At 42.0% G+C, this 21,118-nt stretch overlaps 1 protein-coding gene across 6 annotated transcripts in view; it reads right to left on the reverse strand.

The window, feature by feature from the left end:
- The window catches only part of FRY (FRY microtubule binding protein), a 423,715-nt gene that overhangs the window by 184,855 nt on the left and 217,742 nt on the right, over positions 1–21,118 (reverse strand). For all 6 annotated transcript variants that reach the window (XM_043892044.1, XM_043892040.1, XM_043892039.1 and 3 more), the window contains one exon: positions 15,321–15,520. In XM_043892044.1, the coding sequence (XP_043747979.1) occupies positions 15,321–15,440 (120 nt within the window). In that variant the 5' untranslated portion in view covers positions 15,441–15,520. The remainder of the gene's footprint in view (positions 1–15,320; positions 15,521–21,118) is intronic.

The raw sequence follows: 21,118 nt of genomic DNA on the forward strand, positions 1-21,118 counted from the left end.
ATGGTTTACATGCTGTAAGGTTCAATCGAACTTTTACTCTCATGGTATATTGAATTTCATTTCATGGCCAAAAAAGCCCATTTTAACAGTCACAAAAGAACAATTTTTCATTTGTATGAATCCAAGAATACTCCTAACAAGGCAAACAAACTTCAAGTCGAACAGTACACAGAAAAAAAGTGAGTTTGTGAGCTCACTGGAAAGATCACGTCATTTAGCAGCCCAATGCAACCTTTCAACAATTATGTCTGGTTTCAGCTACTAATAGTATTTTGTTTCTGGCTTAGGGTGAGTTTTCAGATTCCTGGTGAAAGTCTTACTAGATTAAGTAAGGGGTGCCAGGTTGAGTTGCTTTGCTAAGAAAAAGCTATTTTAAAAGCTATATATTTATTTATAACTTGGAAAATAATCCAGTACTTTGTCAAGTGTAATATAAATATTTCTTATCTGACCTGAATTGTTTCTCAGTCTCCTTTGAGGACAGCATTACTTTAATTCTATCTCTATACTCAGTAGGAAAGTAAATCTAGAAATTATTTTTATTCTTTTCACATTTCCCTTATTAGGTTTGTTGAAGCAAGAGAGTCTCTACTAAGAGAAGTTTGGCTAAAAACACTAGCTGATTGTCCTTCTGGAAAGCTAACTTGAATCCACAGTGCAGAGAGATACTAAAGGTGCTCTTTCTCCTATTTGCACATCCTTAGATGACATATGTGTAACATCTGGTTGTCAGGCTGGCGTATACAACAGTGCAAAAAAAAAACAACCCACCAATTTGCAAATTCTGATCATGATGAAATATTATCTTGAAATGTCAACACTGAGGTTAGTGACTGACTATCAGGCTTCCCTAGTGGCTCAGTTGGTAAAGAATCTGCCTGCAATGCAGGAGACCCAGGTTCGATCTCTGGGTTGGGAAGATCCCCTGGAGAAGGGCATGGCAACAGACTCCAGTATTCTTGCCTGGAGAATTCCATGGGCGGAGGAGCCTGATGGGTTAATGTCCGGTGGTCAAAAGAGTTGGACACGACTGAGTGACTAACACTTCACTTCATCAGGCTTTAACATGACTAATTATAATAGTTTTCATGAAAATCCACCATATAAAGATCCCAATTTAATTAGAGACAGTAATTCTGTCCTTCAATTAGTATAGCAGGATTTCCTAATTCACAAATTCCTTAAATATTAAAAAAAAAAAAAGTTCCTGATGAAAGGATCTGATATCTTCTGATATCTTGACATCAGCAGACAATTGAGGTATCTGAAAAGGTGAAACACAAGACTACAGCAGAATGTTCAATCCATATACAGGCCGGAGGCACCAAAACAAACAAAAAAAAGAGCTCTTTTATAACTGCAAATAGACTATAGAACAACCTTGGTCTCTTAGTTCTTGTCAGATCTGGTCTGAAATCCTAAGAGGAGGTTGGGTGAGTGTGCATTTCACTTACAAAAGGCTATGCTTCCTCACAGCCACAATCAGACTCCTTAAAACTACTAGACCCCGTCTCGCACTTGGTTTGTTGGTGGTAGGTCACCTGTGTCAGTGTTCCAGCACTGTCCTGCTCGGTTTGGGGTTAACTGGAGAGCTGTGCTGTTGCCAGTTGTGACAGCAGGTAGAGGAGGAGCTGAGAGCCTGAGACGCAGGGCCAAGAAACGAAGGTGTGTCAGCAGGCAGGGCTGCCTGAATCTAGACCCACGGTCACATGCGGGAATGCAGTCGATAGCTACTTGCTTGGCCTTTCCACATCTGTGCCAGCTCACCGTGACTGCTGTCCCTATAGGCTTGATCTCAAGGCATGACACACTCACTAGAGACTGGTGGTGTGGGTGCAACCAAGAGTGGCATCCTGGATTCTTTAAACACTTGCACACCAAAACGCTCTTCTGTATTACTTCTAGTTTATTTTTTGTTGTTCAGTTGCTAAGTTGCGTCCAACTCTTTGTGACCCCGTGGACTGTAGCCCATCAGGCTCCTCTGTCCATGGGATTTCCCAGGCAGGAATACTGGACAGGGTTGTCACTTCCTTCTCCAGGGGAATCTTCCCCACCCAAGGATCAAACCATGTCTCCTACATTGGCAGGTGGATTTTTTTACCACTGAGCCACCAGGGAAGCCCCATAGTTTATTTTTAGTCTTATATTATAATAGAAATCATATATGGTAGTCTGTACAGATGTGAGAGTTGGACCATAAAGAAGGCTAAGCGTCAGCAAATTGATGCTTTCGAACTGTGGTGCTGCAGAAGACTCTTGAGAGTCCCTTGAACAGCAGGGAGATCAAACCAGTCAATCCTAAAGGAAATCAACTCTGAATATTCATTGGAAGGAATGATGCTGAAGCTCCAAAACTTTGGCCACCTAATGCGAAGAGTCAACTCATTGGAAAAGAGTGATGCTGGGAAACGCTGAGGGCAGGAGAAGGCAGCGACAGAGGATGAGATGGTTGGATGGCATCACCGACTCAATGGACATGGAGTTTCAACAAACTCTGGGAGACAGTGAGGGACAAGGAAGCCTGGCGTGCTGCAGTCCATGGGGTTGCAAAGAGTTGGACATGACTGAGCGACTTCACTTTCACTTTTCACTTTTATGCATTGGAGGAGGAAACGGCAACCCACTCCAGTGTTCTTGCCTGGAGAATCCCAGGGACAGGGGAGCCTGGTGGGCTGCCGTCTATGGGGTTGCACAGAGTCGGACATAACTGAAGCGACTTAGCAGCAGCAGCAAGCAACTGAACAACAGAAATTCCCTGACTTGTGTCACTTATGTTAGCAAACTAGCTGTGCTTAGTTGCTCAGTCATGTCCAATTCTTTGGAACCCCATGGACTATAACCTGCCAGGCTCCCCTGTCCATAGGGATTACCTAGGCAAAAACACTGGATTGGGTTGCCATACCCTCCTCCAGGTGATCTTCTTGACCCGGGGATCGAATCCAGGTCTCCCGTATTGCAGGCAGATTCTTTCCCATCTGAGCCACCAGTGAAACTAACAAGTAAGATCCCGTCATGTGATTACTAAGACTCCCTCCCTGCATCCCTCAGTTAGCATCTCTATGACTGTCTGTCACCCCTCACCTATGTTCCAAGCTCAATACAGGGATACTATTTCCTCCATTAACTGTTTTGTGAGCAGAGGCTATCAAGACTTGAGCAATTCCAAAAATAAAACCTTCCCAATGTCACACGGACTTTCATCCTAAAAGTGTTTTTAAATATCAGAATGTTACAGGAAGGTGAGCTCTGCTCAGTTCTAGGCTCTGATGGAGGACAAGATGAAAGGGGTGTGTTCTCTGAGGTGATGCAGATCTTTTCCTCTTTCCAGGTTTCAATTAGAGAATAAATCACTTGCTTTCTAAGTCTTAGGTGAGTCAGAATTTCTTCTTCTTCCTATTGGCATTTCATGCTGATAGGCCATAGATCCAGATGAAAGCTCTGCTCAGTACCTGGTTTAGCTTCACTGCAGCTCCTGGTGAAGACAATGGTGACTTTAACCTGAGTGGATGCACTGGGATGTGACTTACTCACTCAGACACGTGGAGACTTAATGCTTACATTTGTTATGTACACCAGAGGAAAAACTGGGCTTGATTGTGAACACTTCATAAAAGAAAAACCATGATGAATCACAGCTAAGTGACTTTGTTGGAAGCACAGGCTGGTAGCAGAGCTCTGATGAAAAACCAAGTTTCCTGTGTATTGGCCAAATTATAGGAAGGAGGGTGGACAGAACAGGCAGTCTGAGAAGTGTGGTTGAAGATTCTTGAAGGTACACACTTCTGGTTATTACATACGTAAGTTCTGAGGATGTAACGTACAGCAAAGTGACTATAGTTGACAATACCGAGTTGCATGTTTGAAAGTTGTGAAGAGAGTAAATCTCAAGAATTCTCAGGCTTCCCTGGTGACTAAGTGGTAAAGAGTCTGACTGGCAATGCAGGAGACATGGGTTCTGTCTCTGGTCCAGGAAGATCACACATGCCTTGGGGCAACTAAGCCTATAAGCCACAATTACTGAGCCTGTGCTCGAGAGCCCGGGAACCACAACTGTGGAAGCCCAGGCGCCCTAGGGCCTGTGCTCTGCAACAGGAGAAGCCACCCCAAAGAGAAGCCCGAGCACTGCGACCAGACAGTAGTCCCTGCTCTTTCCAACTAAAGAAAAGCCCAGGCAGCAACAAAGACCCACCACAGCCAAAAATAAATCATTTCAAAAAGTTCCTTTAAAATAGGATTACATTAAAAACTTCTCATCACACACACACACACAAAAATGTAACCATGTAAGGTGATGGTTTAGTCACTAAGTCGTGTCCGACTCTTGTGACCCCATGGACTGTAGCCCACCAGGCTCCTCTGTCCATAGGATTCTCCAGGCAAGAATACTGGAGTGGGTTGCCATTTCCTTCTCCAGGGGATCTTCCCAACCCAGGAATTGAACCCAGGTCTCCTGCACTGCAGGCAGATTCTTTACTAACTGAGCTATGAGGGAAGACCATGTAAGGTGATGGATGTTGACTAAACTTATTGTGGTGATCATTTTATAAGATATATATGACATTGCTATGCTGTACATCTGAAACCAATACGATGTCACATATCAATTTTACCTCAATAAAACAGGAAAAATCAGTTTGATTAGATGACTGTTAAAATTATTTTTTCTTCTGAGGTTTTCAACAAATTTAAATATATGAATGAGAGAAAGGAAAGTTCTTCAAATTTTCCAAACATGTTTTACTTAGTTGAGTAATCCAGCTTTTACTTTTTGGGACATTGGCTTTCCAACACTACAGTGTTCCTACTTGTCTCCCAGATCCCTACCCTCAAGACGCTGTGAAATTTCCTCTTGGAAAGCCTTGGAAAACCGTTCTACGTAGACGCACTTCAAATCCCTAGTTTCATTTCCTAAGTCCTCACAAGCTATACCCGCATAAACCTCAAGTATTGATATTTTGCTGGCTCTAAGGTGAGAGAGCAGGGGTGTTGCCTTGTATAAACTTTTATTTGTTTGCCTCTGTCACCTCTCAGAGCTTAAGTCCCTAAAGAATCCACACCAGGTCTGCCCAAACCAGCTTTGGCTTTGCCTTTCTCATGGCCAAGGTGGAGTTCAGAACAACCACCCTGACAATACCAGGGCAGGGCAACAGCAAGCAGCCAACCCCTCTGCTCAAGCCTCCACTCCTTCTGAACAACACAGAGAGGAAGCACCAGGATGACCGCCAGAGAAACACACTAGGGGATTTACTTAGTTGATACCAGTTTCTAGGCGACCACGAGAATCACAGTGATGGTGATAATGCAGCATCTGGCAGGTGCTAAGAATCATGTCAGAGCTCCACCTATTACCCTGACTTCTCTCGTCCACCCATGAGCTAGGCTCTTGCACATGAGAAAAAAAGGAGAGGGACTGACTGGCCTTCCAACACTAAAGAGATGGAATCAGGATTTGAATTCAGATCAGTCTGAATGAAAAGCTGCTTTGTTTTTGGTTTTATCTCTTCTCGCCCACTAAATCTCCAAAGTCAAGATTATTGGGACTCATGAATTTTGAAAAGCTGGAGAGTCTTGATTTTTTGGAAAAGAGTTTATTGAGAAGGTAATTGCCTATGACTCCTAGTGACAGATGCTATATTAATGGAGAGACGCAGAGATAATGAGAGCATATATTCTGAGGCTTAGTCTGACCGCTAAGAGTCAACCTGACTCTCCTCTCCACACACTGCTTGGGTGAAGTGGGAGCAGGTGACCGTTTCAGTGAATAATGAGGTATCCTTAGATGGCCCAAGGCAGAAGGCTAAGAATTAACTTGTACTCGGCAGACTGTAGGGCTTTCATCTGCTGAGGGGTACAAAGGACAGAATAAAATCCAGTATTATCAATTCAGAGGTTGGCAAGATGACCCTGAGAAACATACAGGATCCTACATTCTTTTTGAGTTACCATATTAATATTTTTTCACCCATTCATCTATCCACTCCTTTTATTCATATACTTACTCATTTAAACAAAACACTTACTGTCTACTGTGTATAAAGGAGACTTTCTAGACATGGGGATATACATGTATTTGTATGTGTGCATGTGTAGATAAGACACAGTAAGTAATGCCTGTAAGGAACTTAAAGGCTACTAAAGTGCGTCTTTTTTCATTTCTTTCTTTTTTTGGCCACTCCCTATGGCTTATGAGAATTTAGTTCCCCAACCAGGGATTGAACCTGGACCCTCAGCAGTGAAAGCAGTCCTAACTGTTGGTCCTTTGGTGAATTCCTAAAGTGCTTCTTCAACTTAAAACAGAAATTCTGTATCCTTCACCCCTACTCATCATAAAAATATATATTTGATACCAAGGTCTGGTAGATATACACACAACCGAAAGTTTCATAAAACAACATGCACCCTTAAAACCTATAATGTTCTGACATTTTCTATTCTAGTCCATTCTAATACTCTTATTTAATGAAGCCAGTTTGCCTGAGATAATGGTACAGTGATTCAGATAGAGATTTACAGGTACGTTTACCCACATCTGTATAACTGTGTGGAGTCAGGGAAGAAATCAAATAACCTTTCCAGATGATGAGGTATTTAAGATGGGCCTTAAAAGAGGAAGGCAGGATGAAGAGCTGAGGGCATTCCAGGAAGAGGGGCCGGTGGGCTATATACACAGTGACAGGCAAGCACAGAACTGAAACACAGGGGATAAAGATGGACATAAAGGCCATAACACAGGACATAAAGGACATAAAGATGCACAGGTGAAGAAAGACAGGCTGGAGTCAAATCAAGGAGCAAAAGGGTGTGAAACGAAGGTTTTAAATAACAGAATGAAAGGGACAGGCTTGTATTTAGGGAAAATTCATCAGGAAGGACCAGAAGAGGAAGACTTGGTGACAGTCCCCTCAATTCAGTTCAGTTACACTGCTGCTGCTAAGTCGCTTCAGTCGTGTCTGACTCTGTGCAACTTCAAAGATGGCAGCCCACCAGGCTCCCCTGTCCCTGGGATTCTCCAGGCAAGAACACTGGAGTGGGTTGCCATTTCCTCCTCCAATGCATAAAAGTGAAAAGTGAAAGTGAAGTCGCTCAGCTGTGTCCAACTCTTTGCGACCTTATGGACTGAAGCACGCCAGGCTTCCCTGTCCATCACCAACTCCCGGAGCTTGCTCAAATTCATGTCCTTCGAGTTGGTGATGACATCCAACCATCTCATCCTCTGTCGTCCCCTTCTCCTCCTGCCTTCAATCTTTCCCAGCATCAGGCTTTTTTCCAATGAGTCAGTTCTTCACATCAGGTGGCCAAAGAACTGGAGTTTCAGCTTCAGCATCAGTCCTTCCAATGAATATTCAGGACTGATTTCCTTTAGGATGGACTGGTTGGATCTCCTTGCAGTCCAAGGGACTCTCAAGAGTCTTCCCCAACACCACAGTTCAAAAGCATCAATTTTTCGATGCTCAGTTTTCTTTATGGTCCAACTCTCACATCCATACATGACCACTGGAAAAACCATAGCTTTGACTAGACAATCCCCTCACTCTTCCTTTTATTCATCTTGGGGTCACCCCATCTTGCCATGGGAATATCTGCTTGTACAGGAACCTCACAATGCAAAGACCCACCCTGTCCTTATCTGCATGAAAGCAAACCAAGAATTCCGTAGAGGGCTCTGGCAGGATAATAGACCAAGATAATACAAAAGTTCACAGGCTATAAACACTTGAAAATGGTGAGTGGAATATAGGACTTTTTTAAGTGAAGAAATGAATTCACAAGAAAGGAAAAGGGAAATGAAAAGCAGAAAGATAGGAGGTGATGCAGTGGATACACAGGGGGAGAGCTACTGGTCTCATTAGGCTGGAGGCTTTCTGTTGCTGTCCACTTGGGGACAGGAAACAAAGCTGTGAACCTTGAGAGGTGGGGCACTGGAGATAAGATGCCCACATAAAGTGTGGTCCTAAACAGTGGATGAGCAACAAATCTATGTCCCGGCACAAGAAGATGAAAAGATATTCCAATGGCCCTTGCCTCAGTTCTAGGTAAAAACAACACAATCCTCCCCAAGAATTTTAAACCACAGTCTAAAGTCTTGTAAGAGTTTGGAGCTTATATTTGTATCACCTTCCAGGTGCAGAAATTCCCAAACCAAGAAATTAATATAATATTTGGCCCAAGACAGTGAAGATTCTGGGGCTAATCTAAGAGAGGACACAAACAAAAATGCATGTTTAAGGTGATCAAAGACACAAAATAGAAGTTCTAACATAAGAAATCCCTCAAATTAACAAAATCCTCACCTAAATAGATTTTAAAACATACTTCTAGAAAGAAAACACTATATCACCAAAATTATAACTCTCATTGGACACATTATACAGCAGATTAGACACTGCCCAAGAGTTGTCATGGTTTAGCTGCCAAGTCATGTCTAACTCTTTGGTGACCCTATGGACTGTAGCCCATCAGGCTCCTCTGTCCATGAAATTTCTCAAGCAAGAATATTGGAGTGGATTACCATTTCCTTCTCCAGAGTATCTTCTCGACCCAGGGATTGAACCTGTGTCTCCTGCATTAACAGGTGGATTTTTTACCACTGGACCACCAGGGAAGCCCTATAGCCCAAGACAGGATTAATAAATTGAAGATTAGACCTGAGGAATTGACTCAGAATACAGCAGCAAGATAGAGGGGTAGAAATAATTAAAGAATGGTAAAAAGACAGGTAATAAAGCAATGTGTATCTAATATGAATGCCAGAAAAAAGAGGAAGAGTGGAGAAGTGGTAATCTTCAAATAATTAATAGCTAAAAATTTTTCAAAACTGATGAAAAACATGAACCTTCAATTTAAGAACCATCAGATTCTCAAACAGGAAAATAGAAATAAATCCACATCTCAACAGAGTGTGGTGAAACTGCAGAAAGCTATAGACAAAGCAAAAAAAAAAAAAAAAAAAAACCATAAAAACAGACAGAGAAAAAAGTAAATAATCCACAAACAAATAGCAAATCAACCAGACGGTTCAACAGCAGTGCTAGAGGCAACATGGTGAAACTTATCGGCAAAAGTCTCGAAGGAGAATAAATGTGAAACTAGAATTCTATTCTCAGCTGAAATATCACTGATAATTCAGGGGAAAATCCGAGCATCTGAGATAAACTAAACCAAGTGATTTACCCCCCACTGATTATAACTTGAATAACTATAAAAAGATACACTTTGGGAAAAATAAATTTTAAACCAGAGGAAAGGAGCAGGAGGCAAGAGGGATAGCATCTGTTTCTCTGTTTTGAGATAAAAGTATAAAAAAGTTACAGATGACCCAATTGACCTTGTTTAAAACACTGCTTGGGAAAAGTAAAATAATAGTGAGACCAGCCAGGAGCAAATACTATCAAATGACCTCATAAAGCAACAGAAACTGAGTAAAATTATTGACTTATCCATAAATATTAATGAATATGAATTTTAGGTATGAAGAACAATATTGCTAAACTGGTGAAACATCTTTAACAAGAAAAAAATCTAATATTTTATCTTGGTAGAACATCTTTGTTTCCCGTCCTTTTCCCCCCATTTAAGTTAGCTATCTGGACATCAGTAACTTATAAGTACAACTTTAATTTAACATTGTATATAACTGATCTCACACAGTGTAACTGATGTGGTTTAAAAGAAACTGAAGGTTTCTTTCAAAAAGGAAACTGAGAAATACAGATTCCTGAGTAGCCCCATAAACAATAAATCAATACTTCCAAATTTTTAAAAATTATTTTTGCTACTCCCATACAAGTTTTAATTATATTAGCGATAAGACAATACAACTTTGTGATATGATACAAGTCCATATGAATCCAGGCTTTTCAACAACTTTCTAAATAAAATCAATTTCTGTAAGAGAAATACTGAAAGTGAAAGTGAAAGTGAAGTCGCTCAGTCGTGTCCGACTCTTTGCGACCCCGTGGACTGGTAGCCTACCAGGCTTCTCCATCCATGGGATTTTCCAAGCAAGAATACTGGAGTGGGTTGCCATTTCCTTCTCCAGAGGATCTTCCTGACCCAGGGATCGAACCTGGGTCTCCCGCATTGCAGGCAGATGCTTTAACCTCTGAGCCACCAGGATACTAGGGGACATTTATTCAGAATTGACTTTAAACATATTACACATATATCAAAATTAACACCTCTTCTTGCTAGGGCTCTAGAACAAAATGCCAAACACACATTTACATTAGACTCAGGTACAAGCCACAGCATCTACTCACATTTATTGTCCAATAAGTAAACAAATTCAAGGGCAAAAATTACTAAGCACTTTTCAACAGACAAGAGAAGGAAATGGCACAGAAGCTTACACCTCTGCCAAAAAATACAAGAGGAATAGTCTTGTTTTATAAAAAGCAACAATACTGAAAATTGATTGAATACCCTTCTTTAGCTAAAAACACAATGTCCATTTACTTGACCATCAGCATCTGGTAAACTCTTTCACCCTGGGCACACAATGAAGATTTGCTGATGAAGACAGCGTACACTTTTTTTTTTCATTTTTCTTGTTTGGGGACCTTTAAGTTGTCTCAGAGAAAGGAACAGAAATGTCTACCTCTAATTAAAAGAACGCTGTGGAACATGTTAGTTTCTCAGACATAATGTTTACTCCAAGAAGAAAAATGTTATGCAAACACATTCCAAACGAAGTAAACTAAAGATGAAAAAGTTAAACCCAATCTAATTTACGTCCTGAATCCTTAACCAACAGTACCTAAACTATTATTTTAGAATCAGGGATGTTCACAATCCAGCCTTCTAAGCGCCTCTATTCAACTACCGTACAACGTCCTTGTGCCTCACGCTAAGTCGTTTCAGTCGTGTCTGGCTCTTTGCGACCCCATGGACTGTACCCGCCAGCCTCCTCTGTCCATGGGATTCTCCAAGCAAGAATACAGGAGTGGGTGCCATTTCCTACTCCAACCCAGGGATCGAACCCAGGTCTCTTATGTCTCCTGCATTAGCAGGCAGGTACTTTACCACTAGTGCCACTTAGGAAGGTATAACTTACTAGTTTCTTGAAAAAATCTACCATGATACACAAGTTCAGAGAGCCCTGATGTGTTTTGGCATGTTTCCACTGTCAATGAGTGAAAGGATTCTTCCTTGTGCCTTTCCACTCTCTCCTTAACTCTTCTGGGATCTTTGGAGCCCAGGTAGCTCCCCACCCCCCATCTTGGGGAGGTGGCCTGGCTCCCCCCACACCTCCCAAGGAGCTCAGAGGCTTCCAGGGATCAGCACTGTTTTGAGCAATGGGAATGAAGGTACGTGAATCTTTGGACCCCATTTATAGGAAAGCCCTCTGTTGCTTTAAGTAATACTTTACTTAAGTCTCTTAAGTAAAGATACCATAGAAGGTATCTTCCTATGAAGATGCCCATGCAAAGACTGGCAGAGTGTAGAATGGTTCTGAGGTGGGCTCTGAAGAGACCCAGCTTGAATTCAAATAAAAACTGTGTGACCTTGGATGATCACTTTTGCCTCTCTGTGCCAGCTTTCCCCATCTATAAACAGGTACATAAATACTCTCTACCTAAGGTCACTGTGAAGATTAAAGGATATATAGTATGTTAAGCACAGTACTTGGCACATAGTTAAGTGCTCCAGAAATATCACCTATTATTAGTATAAAAGCACTAGAAACACAAACACACAGGTGAATGGGAAAAAGCTAGAGTACTAAGCTTCATACTAGGTTTCATTTATTATAATTGATTTACAAGAAAACATTTTCCTTAATAGGAAGTTGGAATTCATTGATCTAATAAAAACATTTAAAGGCAAAGTTTGCAATGTTTGGGTTACAAACATTCAAAACATTTCAATATCCTTGAATTTGAGTCCCAAATGTTAAATTGTGATTCTTATAAAGGTTACTATTATTATTATTTGGTAAGAATTTTTGTTTTTATTTTTTAGGTGCCTCACAAGGCATGTATGATCTAAGTTTCTTGACCAGAGATTGAACCCACCCCTCCCCTGCATTGGAAGCTCAGAGTCTTCACCACTGGACTGCCAGGGAAGTCCCTAATAAAGATCATTTTGAACAGATGATGCTGAGTATCATAAGTTACGTAGTTTTCAAGAGACTTAGGCTATGGGCTCCTACAGTCCACAGGGTTGCAAAGAGTCAGACACAACTGAAGCGACTGAGCACGCACAGGCTATGGGCTCAAAGTTACATTTAATTGTTTTAAGCTATGATGCCTTCAAGCCAGCCTCAGACCTCTTCTCCTGGCCCAGTCAGTCTCTTCACAGGAGGTACAAAGCCAGCTTCACAGACAGAGCTGCATCACTCTGAACTCCTTTCCTTTCTCTTATTGTGAGTGGCCCGCCAAGGTCAGGAGACAAGTAATCTGAATCTTCCAACTGGACTTTCTTCCTTTCCATTATCCTTTTGAGATTTAGCACTCTGTCTTTAGAGCTCTTGTTAAAGTAATTAACATAAGGCTGAAGCACAAGCCTTATTTTGCAGCAGAATCATTTGCAAAGAAGATACTGACTACTGACTTGAAGGGCATTATTCATCTAAGAAAGGGACTGTAGGTAACTGAATCAACAATTTCCCGGCTTCCATTTTCAGGTAACAGAATGGTACTTGTAACTGACTCAAAAAACTTCCTTGGATACTATGTGACGGAGACCATCTGTCTATTTGTTCCCAGACTAGGTAGGAGCTCAGGCAACCCCCTGAAGATTTTTTCTTTTTGTCTTTTATTTTAAAGACAGGACAAAAGATTTTGACTAAAATACCCAGACACAGCAGAGACTATGAACACAACTTTTCTACAATTTTAATACTTCTTAATGTTAAATTAAGCTTATCTGTCCTAAACCCAGTGGTGAAGTGTACTGCTGAATTCTATCTGCTAATTATTTTAAGGTCCTTGATCCTCAATTATGTTCTTAAATCAGGAAACGTAAATATTATCTTTTAAAACTAGGGACAGAGGTTCATGACATTGTACAGGAGGAAGGGATCAAGACCATCCCCAAGGAGAAGAAATGCAAAAAGGCAAGATGGTTGTCCAATGAGGCCTTACAAATAGCTGTGAATAGAAGAGAAGTGAAAGGCAAAGGAGAAAAGGAAAGATATTCCCATTTGAGTGCAGAGTTCCAAAGAACAGCAAGGAGAGATAAGAAAGCCTTCCTCAGGGATCAATGCAAAGAAATAGGGGAAAACAACAGAATGTGAAAGTCTAGAGATCTCTTCAAGAAAATTAGAGAAACCAAGGAAACATTTTATGCAAAGATGGGCTCGATAAAGGACAGAAATGATATGGACCTAACAGAAGCATAAGATATCAAGACGAGGTGGCAAGAATACATAGAATTATACAAAAAAGATCTTCACGACCCAGATAGTCAAGATGATGTGATCATCCACCTGGAGCCAGACATCCTGGAATGTGAAATCAAGTGAGCTTTAGGAAGCATCACTTCGAACAAAGCTAGTGGAGGTGATGGAATTCCAGTTGGAGCTATTTCAATTCCTAAAAGATGATGTTGTGAAAGTGCTGCACTTTATATGCCAGCAAAGTTGGCAAACTCAGCAGTGGCTACTGGACTGGAAAAGGTCAGTTTTCATTCCAATCCCTAAGAAAGGCAATGCCAAAGAATGCTCAAACTATCGTACAGTTGCACTCATCTTACATGCTAGTAAAGTAATGCTCAAAATTCTCCAAGCCAGGCTTCAACAACACGTGAACCATGAACTTCCAGATGTTCAAGCTGGATTTAGAAAAGGCAGAGGAACCAGAGATCAAATTGCCAACATCCACTGGATCATCAAAAAAGCAAGAGAATTCCAGAAAAACATCTACTTCTGCTTTATTGACTATGCCAAAGCCTTTGACTGTGTGGACCACAACAAACTCTGGAAAATTCTTAAAGAAATGGGGATACCAGACCACCTGACTTGCCTCTTGAGAAGTCTGTCTGCAGGTCAGGAAGCAACAGTTAAAACTGGACATGGAACAATGGACTGGTTCCAAATAGGGAAAGGAGTATGTCAAGGTTATATACTGTCACCCTGCTTATTTAACTTATATGCAGAGTACATCATGAGAAAAGCTGGGCTAGAGGAAGCACAAGCTGGAATCAAGATTGTCAGGAGAAATATTAATAACCTCAGATATGCAGATGACACCATCCTTATGGCAGAAAGCAAAGAAGAACTAAAGAGCCTCTTGATGGAAGTGAAAGAGGAGAGTGAAAAAGTTGGCTTAAAATTCAACATTCAGAAAACTAAGATCATGGCATCTGGTCCCATCACTTCATGGCAAATAGATGGGGAAACAGTGGAATCAGTGACAGACTTTATTTTGGGGGGCTCCAAAATTACTGCAGATGGTGATTGCAGCCATGAAATTAAAAGACGTTTGCTCCTTGGAAGAAAAGTTATGACCAACCTAGACAACATATTAAAAAGCAGCGATATTACTTTGCTGACAAAGGTCCATCTAGTCAAAGCTATGGTTTTTTCAGAAGTCATGTATGGATGTGAGAGTCGGACTATAAAGAAAGCTGAGTGCTGAAGAATCAATGCTTTTGAACTGTGGTGTTGGAGAAGACTCTTGAGAGTCCCTTGGACTGCAAGGAGATCCAACCAGTTCATCCTAAAGGGAATCAGTCCTGATATTCATTGGAAGGACTAATGCTGAAGCTGAACTCTAACACTTTGGCCACCTGATGGAAAGAACTGACTCATTTGAAAAGACCCTGATGCTGGGAAAGATTGAAGGCAGGAGGAGAAGGGGACAACAGAGGATGAGGTGGTTGGATGGCATCACTGACTCAATGGACATGAGTTTGAGTAAACTCTGGGAGTTGGTGTTGGACAGAGAGGCCTGGTGTGCTGCAGTCCATGGGGTCGCAAATAGTTGCATATGACTGACCAACTGAACTGAACTGAACTGACTGAAAAATTACCTATGGTATCAAAAAGGGCTTCCCAAGTGGTGCAGTGGTTAAAGAATCCGCCTACTGATACAGGAGACACAGGTTCAATCCCTGGGTCAGGAAGAACCCCTGGCAGAAGGAATGGTAACCCTCTCCAACATTCTTGCCTGAAAAATCCCATGGAAAGAGGAACTTGGCAGGTTACAGTCCATGGGGTCGCAAAGAGTTGAATATGACTGAGTACACACACACACACGATGTCAAAAAAACAAACTAGGGGAAAAGCCATCCATCCTTCATCCCTTCCTAGAGCTGTAAAATCTATACTCAGCATCAAGAAGGACTGAAAAAGACACAAGCCTTCTGTGTTTACTCACCAGGGGTTCTGCCATAATGATGCGAATCTTGCGCTCAGCCTGGGTGGTGAAGTTGACAAATAAACTCTTGAGGACATATTCCCCAGGTTTGCTGTCTGGGTCCACATTGACGGGTAACATGGTTGGGGGCCCTTTCTCCTTTTGTGTACCAGAAACAGGTGGAACTGGAGGCTTGATATAACCGTTGCCAACTGGAGAAGCTGAAAAATAGAATGGATATTCTGACCGACTGAAAATAAATCATCAATAATATAAAGATATGAATCACATGAAGAACGCTGTAGGCAATATTATAACAGTGTCACAATTTAATTATTTTGATGACACAAGTGTGCATTATGTCATATTTGAATACATCAAAATACTACTGGTTACTATACTTAGGTAAATCGTGTTGCAAGGACATAATACAGCTGATAAATCCTAAAACATTTAGGATGTTTTTAGCTTTTTTTTTATGTTCCAGGAAAATGGTCTAAGAAAACACACAGTGGAAAACAAGGGATTTTCTTAACCTGGTTTCCCTAATGACCAGGAGCTGTCTTTTGTGCTCCATGCTAATAACAGAAAAGACTCTGAGGTCATCCCTTCTGGAAGTTTCCAAGAGTCAATTTTCAGAAGCCCAGCTAGCTCTTGCTCCCAAAGGGGTTGTCCCTCTTGAAAGATAAAAGGCTCAGGAGTGCCCCCCTCTATGCCATCCAAGGTGTGGCTTCTCCCTCTCACCATCCTTTGGTTCAAGTTGGGCTGTCCCTTCTCATCCCTTCTAAAATGCACAGATTACCTGCTTGGCTGAGATTTTGAACAGAGGCCCATTATCAGAGTCGCCAGTGAGTGGCCTCCTTCAGGATGCAACAGCTGGACCACTGTTTTAACTAGTCTAAGAAAAAAATCTATTCACAAATGAAAATTTTATGCCTCTCCACTTTTGAGTGGGGCTTCCCAGGTGGCACCAGTGGTAAAGAATCCTCCTGCCAATGCAGGGCACAAGAGACACAGGTTCGATCCCTGGGTTGGGAGGATCTCCCTGGAGTAGGAAATGGCAATGCACTTCAGTATTCTTGCCTGGAAAATCCCACTGACAAAGGGGCCTGGTGGGCTTTGGTTCATACGGTTGCAGAGTTGGACATTACTAAAGCGACTTTAGCATGCTACTTCAGACTATCCTTTGTTCAGTTCTAACATGCACTAATAGCCCCTTCCACCTAAGTACCTATAAGATGGTCAGTTATCAATATTCAAGGAAAGAAATATGAGAGTAGGTGGGCTTAGGAGAAAGGCATTAGGAATGCTGAGGACAGGACGATGATAAAATAAACATTTAAAAGGGAAGACTCCATAGTTTGGGGTGACTGGATACAGAGATTAAGGAAGGGAGTAAAGAAAGAAAAGCTGATTCCAGTTTGGACATTGGTTTGGTTTTTAAGAAAATGGTGGGATGTCATTGATAATAAGGGAGGGAAAAAGTTCCCCGTGAAACCTGAAACATGCTTCTCAACACTACAAATAAATTCAAGGCCTCTCTTATCTTCTTTTTGTGAAAGTCACTCAGTTGTGTCTGACTCTTTGCGACCTCATGGACTATGCAGGCCAGAATACTGTAGTGGGTATTTCCCTTCTCCAGGGGATCTTCCCAACCCAGGGATAGAACCCAGGTCTCGTATATTGCAGGCGGATTCTTTACCAGCTGAGCCACAAGGGAAGCCCTATCTTCTTTTTAACTCAAGCCAAATTCAGGAAGCCAGGCAAAAATTTCACTAATTTCATAGAATTACCAATATGTTTTCACATCATGCAGATTCTGTCATCTTTTCTAATGTCTCTTCCTCTATAATTCATGTAATCTTCCATACAGCTGGAGGCTCCCTTATATCTGGAAGATCTTCACATATCTCAACCTCCATTAAACTTTAAGAATATGGCCTCTCAAGTTATAAAAATAAATCTGTTGTATATGATTCTATTCTCTCTATTCTCACTAGCTCTATCCTAGTCTAGGCCCTTGGAAACCTACAGTTAGATTATTACAGCAGCCCCATTGCAGGTTAGTTTCATTCATTTCACATACCAAACCCATCTTCCTTCAGTTAAACTGTAACACATTTTTTAAATATTTTATTGTAGGATAACTGCTTTACAATATTGTGTTGGTTTCTGTCACATATCGACATGAATCAGCCACAGTTTTACATAGGTCCCCTCCCTCTTGAACCTCCTTCCCACCTCCCACTCCTCTAGGTTATCACAGAGCATAGGTTCAAGCTCCCTGTGGTCACACAACAAATTCCCACTGGCTATCTATTTTACATATGGTAATGTATCTGTTTCCAGGCTATTCTCTCAATTCGCCCGCCCTCTCCTTCCCCCACTGTGTCCACACACCTGTTCTCTGTCTGCATCTCCACTGCTGCCCTGCAAAGAGGCTCATCAGTACCATCCTCCTAGATTCCATACATATGACATTTGTTTGTCCCTTTCTGACTTACTTCACTCAACATTTTCATCGGCTCTCAATTCTCATCAGTAAGCCTCAAAGGTAGGGTGTGGTTCTGGCTGTCCCAAGTTGTGGTGACGCCCCGGCTGGCCCAGGAGCACCCTGTTCTCATCTGAGCTTTCCTGCTTTTTCTCTCTGGCTGCCGCTTTCTGCTCTTCTCTGCTCATCTCGTCCTCCTGGCCTCTCAGAACCACACCTACTCGCATCTCCATAAAACTTGTTCCACCAGGCCAATCCTCAGTGGTGTGTATAACAAGGTTTAAACATTTAACTCTCGCTCTCTGGCCTTGGACATTCCCACATGACTTAAGGAAGGCTCCAGAGATAGTTGACAAGGGAAAGCATTACCAACTGGTCACATGGTTTTGCTGAGGGTTGGCTCTGTAACTGAACCATATACTCCTAACAGGGTTGTAGCCTCCCAGATCTAACAGAGTTCTTTGCACAGATAATACTTAATAAATTTCCTTAAATAACTCAAATGACACCTTACTTTATTTCTGTATGTCTTGAAGTGATTCATAAGGAGGGAACTCTATGAGAAGAATCAGGGGCCAGAGTCTTTAAAGGAATAGTGTGAAGTATTTGCAATGAAGAGTCATTATTAAATGGCACTCCTAGAAGATCATTAGAAGGTGCTACTAATTCTAAAGAGCACATTCAAAGATCAAGTGATACAAATGAAGGCCGGGCTATTCCTCTACTGTGTTACCTCCTACTCCAAGCGCAAGAACTTGGTGGAAGTAGGAGGACTCCCAGGCCCAAAGCACAGAAGGACAAGGGATCTCCATGAGATTTCATTCTAACGCAGTGGTCCCCAATCTTTCTGGCACCAGGGGCCGGTTGGGTGGAAGACAATTTTTCCATGGACCAGGGGGTGATGGCGGGGTGGTTCTGGGATGATTCAAATGCATTTCATTTATTGTGCACTTTGTCTATTACCATTACATCAGCTCCACCTCAGATCATCAGGCATTAGGTCCCAGAGGTTGGGGACCCCTGTTTTAAAGTATCAATGGCATTGTGCCATAGGACTGAGTCAAATAGAAACCGAAAAACTCAAAGTGGAGGACTCTTTATTCCCTTTAGTTGTCCACAGAACTTTAACCTTTTTATAGAAGACAGCAATAATCAGCTTGATGGAATACGCAACTGCAAGGCCAGATCCATCATTATAAGACTCTAGGAGCCTGAGAGTCCTGACTATAGTGAGAGGATTTTCTTAACAGTGACCTCTGGCAGTCCTCCTGCAAAGCTGCATTTTGAACCAGAAGGGCTGAAATGCAGATACCAGAATGTCTCCCAGACAACTTGTGCATTTAAAAAAGGCCAAAGAACCAATTCATTGCTATCATAAAAAACGGTATCCGCCTGTCCTTCAAAGCCAGACATCCTGTGACTACAAAAGTCTGTGTACAGACTTAACGGGCTGGAACTATTCTAGCCCAGCAGTGCTCTGTGCCAGAGCTGAAAGTGATTCAAGGAGAGGTGCCCGCTGTTCTGGCCGCAAACAGATCAGCTGGGCAGACGGAGATGTAGGGAGAGGTACTGAGGTACGTGTCAGGTGTCCTTGATTTAGATCCACTCACACCTTTTAGTAACCCCTCCCAGTGCGTGCTCAGTCAGTCAGTTGTGTCTGATTCTTTTGCAACCCCACAGACTGTAGCCTGCCATGCTCCTCTGTAAATGAGATTCTTCAGGGAAGTGGGTTGCTGTGCCCTCCTCCAGGGCATCTTCCTGACCCAGGGATCGAACCTGCACTGCAGGCAAATTCTCTACCCTGAGCCACCAGGAAGCCCTTTTTACTCTGCATCCTATCATAATTAATTCATAAGTGATTCTAGGTTTTTGTTAAGATAATTTTCAGGGCACCTCTCAGCAACTCAGTTATTTGGTAACAACACAGCTGAGAAGCAGAAACTACATGTTCCTGACAGTCGAAACTGAGTTACACAGTTCATACTAAACATGAGACCAGGACCATTGGGAAAAAAATCATTACAACCTCCCTCAGCACTGACTCGCTCTTAATCTACACACAGTTAAAATCAATGGTCTAGTTTCTAAGTTCACAATAGTTGGGAAGCAGAAAAGTACAAGGGAAAGGTACAAAATCTACAGGTAGAAATACTAACAAGAAAAAAAGAAAAAGAAGGCAAAAAACTCAAAAACCACCGGAACTTAAAAATGCAGCTGCCTCCACATATATATGGAATCTAGAAAAATGATACTGGTGAACCTACATGCAAGGCAGGAATAGAGATGCAGACGAAGAGAATGGACTTTTGGACACCGTGGGGTAAGGAGAGGGTGGGACGAACTGAGAGGAGCACTGACAAATACACACTCGTGTGTAAAAGAGCTAGCCAGTGGGAACGTGCTATAAAGCACAGGGAGCTCAGCTCTGTGAAGAAAGAGAGGTGAGATGCGGTGGGGTGGGAGGGAGGCTCAAGAGGGAGGGGATATGTGTATACATACAGCTGGTTCATGGGCCTCCCTTGTGGCTCAGCGGGTAAAGAATCTGCCTGCAATGCGGGAGACCTGGGTTCGATCCCTGGGCTGGGAAGATCCCCTGGAGAAGGGAGAGGCTACCCACTCTAGTATTATGGCCTGGAGAATTCCATGGACTCTATAGTCCATGGGGGTCACAGAGTCAGACACGACTGAGTGGCTTTCACTTTCACTGCTGGTTCATGTTGTTGTGCAGCAGAAACAAACACAACACTATAAAGCAATTATCCTCCAATTAAAAAAAAAAAAACAACAACACAGATACTTGAAGCTGTTTGGTACAGGGTCACAGAATACGACATTCCCGCAGGCTTGGGGGCAAGACAGCTCCATCCTTCAGTCTGTCGCAATTAATGTTCGTGATGATGACCCAGAGTCCCTTGCAAGGGTTAAAATAAGTTAAACTTCTAGTCCTGTATTTGAGAAGGTGGGAAAGAAGAATGATATAAATTTCCAAAAGTTTTCGATGTCAAAAGGAAAAAAAACTAGAAAGAGGTTTTGGTGTATTAAGGGGTAAATTCTGCTCTTGAGAATTAAATCTATTTATTCATAGGTCTGATTTTTAAAGGATTTTTCACTGAAACATATAAACCAACCACCAGTTCAGTAACAGCCACAGTTGGGCCCCATCCTCCAGCTCTGCAAACTCAGGCAGTTACAGTCTGCCTCCTGGCTCCACATCTGTGGATTCCACCAACCCTGAAAGGCAAATATTGAAAAAAAAAAAAAAAAAAGTTCCAGGAAAACTTAAATTTGCTGTGGGCTGGCAACTATTTACACAGTATTTACAACTACT

The sequence above is a fragment of the Cervus elaphus genome, chromosome 30 (assembly GCF_910594005.1).
Source record: "Cervus elaphus chromosome 30, mCerEla1.1, whole genome shotgun sequence".
In the NCBI taxonomy this organism is placed as follows: domain Eukaryota; kingdom Metazoa; phylum Chordata; class Mammalia; order Artiodactyla; family Cervidae; genus Cervus; species Cervus elaphus.